Source organism: Henckelia pumila, chromosome 1 (genome assembly GCF_033568475.1).
Source record: "Henckelia pumila isolate YLH828 chromosome 1, ASM3356847v2, whole genome shotgun sequence".
NCBI classification, from domain to species: Eukaryota; Viridiplantae; Streptophyta; class Magnoliopsida; order Lamiales; family Gesneriaceae; genus Henckelia; species Henckelia pumila.
Genome location: NC_133120.1, coordinates 52,037,140 through 52,039,460, shown reverse-complemented (window position 1 = coordinate 52,039,460; position 2,321 = coordinate 52,037,140). Strand labels below are relative to the sequence as shown.

Sequence of the window (2,321 nt, the reverse complement as noted above, 5' to 3'; positions counted from 1 at the left end):
CCATACCTTGTGAGAAATGCTGTCTAAGGAATATCCTTCTCTCTAACTCACAACTGATGATACCCTGACCGTAGATCAATCTTAGAATAGACAGAAATCCCTTGAAGCTGATCAAACAGATCATCTATCCACGGAAGAGGATACTTGTTCTTAACAGTCACCTGGTTCATTTGCCTATAGTCTATACAAAGACGCATCGAACCATCCTTCTTTTTCACAAACAACACTGGGGCTCCTCAAGGTGAAACAATGGGTCGAATGTAGCCCTTATCAAGAGGATCCTGCAATTGCCTCTGCAACTCTCTCATCTCTAACGGAGCCATACGATAAGGTGTTCTAGAAATCGGAGTTGTTCCTGACACCAACTCTATGCCAAAATCTACCTCTCGAACAGGAGGCAATCCTGAAATCTCGTCAGGAAACACATTCGAAAAATCTCGGACCACTGGTATCTCCTGAATATCCAAACTCTCTAAGGATGCATCAATCGCGTAGATAAGGCAGCCTTCCCCGCCAAACTGTGAAGCACGACAAAATTTTAGAGCAGAGACCACTGGAATTGGGGGTCGCGCTCCCTCACCATATAAATACCACACATCCCCATCCTCAGGGAGAAACTGGACAAGCTGCTGGTAGCAATCCACTACAGCTCTATATGTAGTCAAAAGGTTGATCCCGATGATGCAGTCAAAATCATCCATCGCTAAAATCATCAGGTTAGCACTTAACTGATGACCCTCAAAACCCAAACACAATCTACCACTATACGCTTAGCCAGAACCTCCTGACATATCGGAGTTGAAACAACTAACAACACATCTAGAGGAACATACATTATTCTAAATTTCTTAACAAATTGAGCTGATATGAAAGAATGGGATGCACCAGTATCGATCAAAATGCATGCAGGAAAACCGCACATACTAAATGTACCTACGATCATGCGCTCGCTATAAGCCTGAGCCTGCTCCTGGTTGAGCGCAAAAACTTGTCCTTGGACATAAGGGCACAATGAATAATGACCAGGAGAAGAAGTCTGAGGATGCTGCTGCTGAACGGTAGCCTGAGAACCTCCACCACTCCCCGCCCAAACACGGTTAGGACAGTCTCTCTCCAAATGTCCCATCTCACCACAGAGAAAACAAGCGCCAGAAGAATGACGACACTGGCCTGGAGGGTGTCTCCTCATACACTGCTCACAACGAACCTCGCTCCTCTGATGGCCAAAACGGAATACACCTCCAAATACAGAAGAAGAAGAAGTAGCACCCTGCTTCTTAAAATACTGAGCACGCGGACCCAAGGAACTTGAAGGTCGAGAAGACTGCAACTCCCTTGCTTGTCTCAAACTGATCTCGGCCTAGAGACAACGGTTCATCAAGCCCTCATAAGACATAGGATTGTCGCAAACAGTGACTATGTCAAAGATCTCCTGGTTCAGAGCTTGGAGAGAGTTGTCGTATTTTGACTTGGAACTGGAACCAATATGTGGACAATAGGGAAGCAGATCAATAAACTTATATTGATACTCATCGATGGTCATCGCTCCCTGATTCAGATTAAGCGTCTCAATTGCCTTCCCTTGACGAAGTGCTGGAGGAAAATACAATTGACGGAACAACTTGCAGAAATCGGCCCACGAAACATGACCTTGCTCCTGAAGAGTCTGAGCAGACGCAGATCTCCACCATTTACGAGCTCGGCCCTCCAACAGGAATGTAGCGGCCTCCATCTTCTACTCCTTCGAACAGTCAGAATCATGGAAACCGTTCTCCATCCGCTCGAGCCAATCCTCTGCTGCCTCAGGAATCTCTTCTCCCACCAAAGGCTTAGGCCCGATCTGAACAAACTTATGCAATTTGAGCCGAAGTCTACCCTCTTTATGATGGTGATGCGCTCGCTAACGTCTCAGAGGCTTCTCGTCACCCCAACTTCCAATGCTACCCTGGCTCTCGAAGTTTCTATCATCCATCTGAAAGTATTAAGACACACTAAAACCCAAAGAGCCAAACCTAAATCCCAAGAATATCCTATGCAGGTTGAATTTGGTATTGATCTAGTACCAGGAACTACGCCTATATCTCGAGCACCTTATCGTCTGGCACCGTCAGAGATGAGGGAATTGAAACAGAAGTTGCAGGATCTGCTTGATAAGGGATATATTCGCCCGAGTGTTTCTCCGTGGGGAGCACCTATTTTGTTCGTCAAGAAGAAGGATGGATCGATGCGATTATGTATTGACTACAGGCAGTTGAATCGTGTCACCATCAAGAATAAGTATCCTTTGCCGCGGATTGATAATCTGTTCGATCAATTACAGG

General features: G+C 45.8%; 2 protein-coding genes across 2 annotated transcripts; both read right to left on the bottom strand.

The window, feature by feature from the left end:
- Nucleotides 1-236: 236 nt before the first annotated feature.
- On the bottom strand, nucleotides 237-701 carry LOC140862557 (uncharacterized). The gene has a single exon (XM_073265585.1). It carries the CDS (start codon nucleotides 699-701, stop codon nucleotides 237-239), a length of 465 nt encoding a protein of 154 aa, XP_073121686.1.
- Nucleotides 702-724: 23 nt separating this feature from the next.
- On the bottom strand, nucleotides 725-1,732 carry LOC140862549 (uncharacterized). Its single transcript, XM_073265579.1, has 2 exons — nucleotides 1,412-1,732; nucleotides 725-1,360 (listed from the first exon to the last, which is right to left on the bottom strand). Exons 1-2 carry the CDS (start codon nucleotides 1,730-1,732, stop codon nucleotides 725-727), a joined length of 957 nt encoding a protein of 318 aa, XP_073121680.1.
- Nucleotides 1,733-2,321: the final 589 nt, after the last annotated feature.

What these genes read in the sequence shown, in the direction of transcription:
- LOC140862557 (XM_073265585.1), bottom strand. Translation starts at nt 701, where the DNA reads ATGGATGATTTTGACTGCATCATCGGGATCAACCTTTTGACTACATAT.
- LOC140862549 (XM_073265579.1), bottom strand. Translation starts at nt 1,732, where the DNA reads ATGGAGGCCGCTACATTCCTGTTGGAGGGCCGAGCTCGTAAATGGTGG. An exon ending in AGATCTTTGACATAGTCACT is followed by an intron (nt 1,361 to 1,411) that starts GTTTGCGACAAT and finishes CGTTGTCTCTAG; the next exon opens with GCCGAGATCAGTTTGAGACA.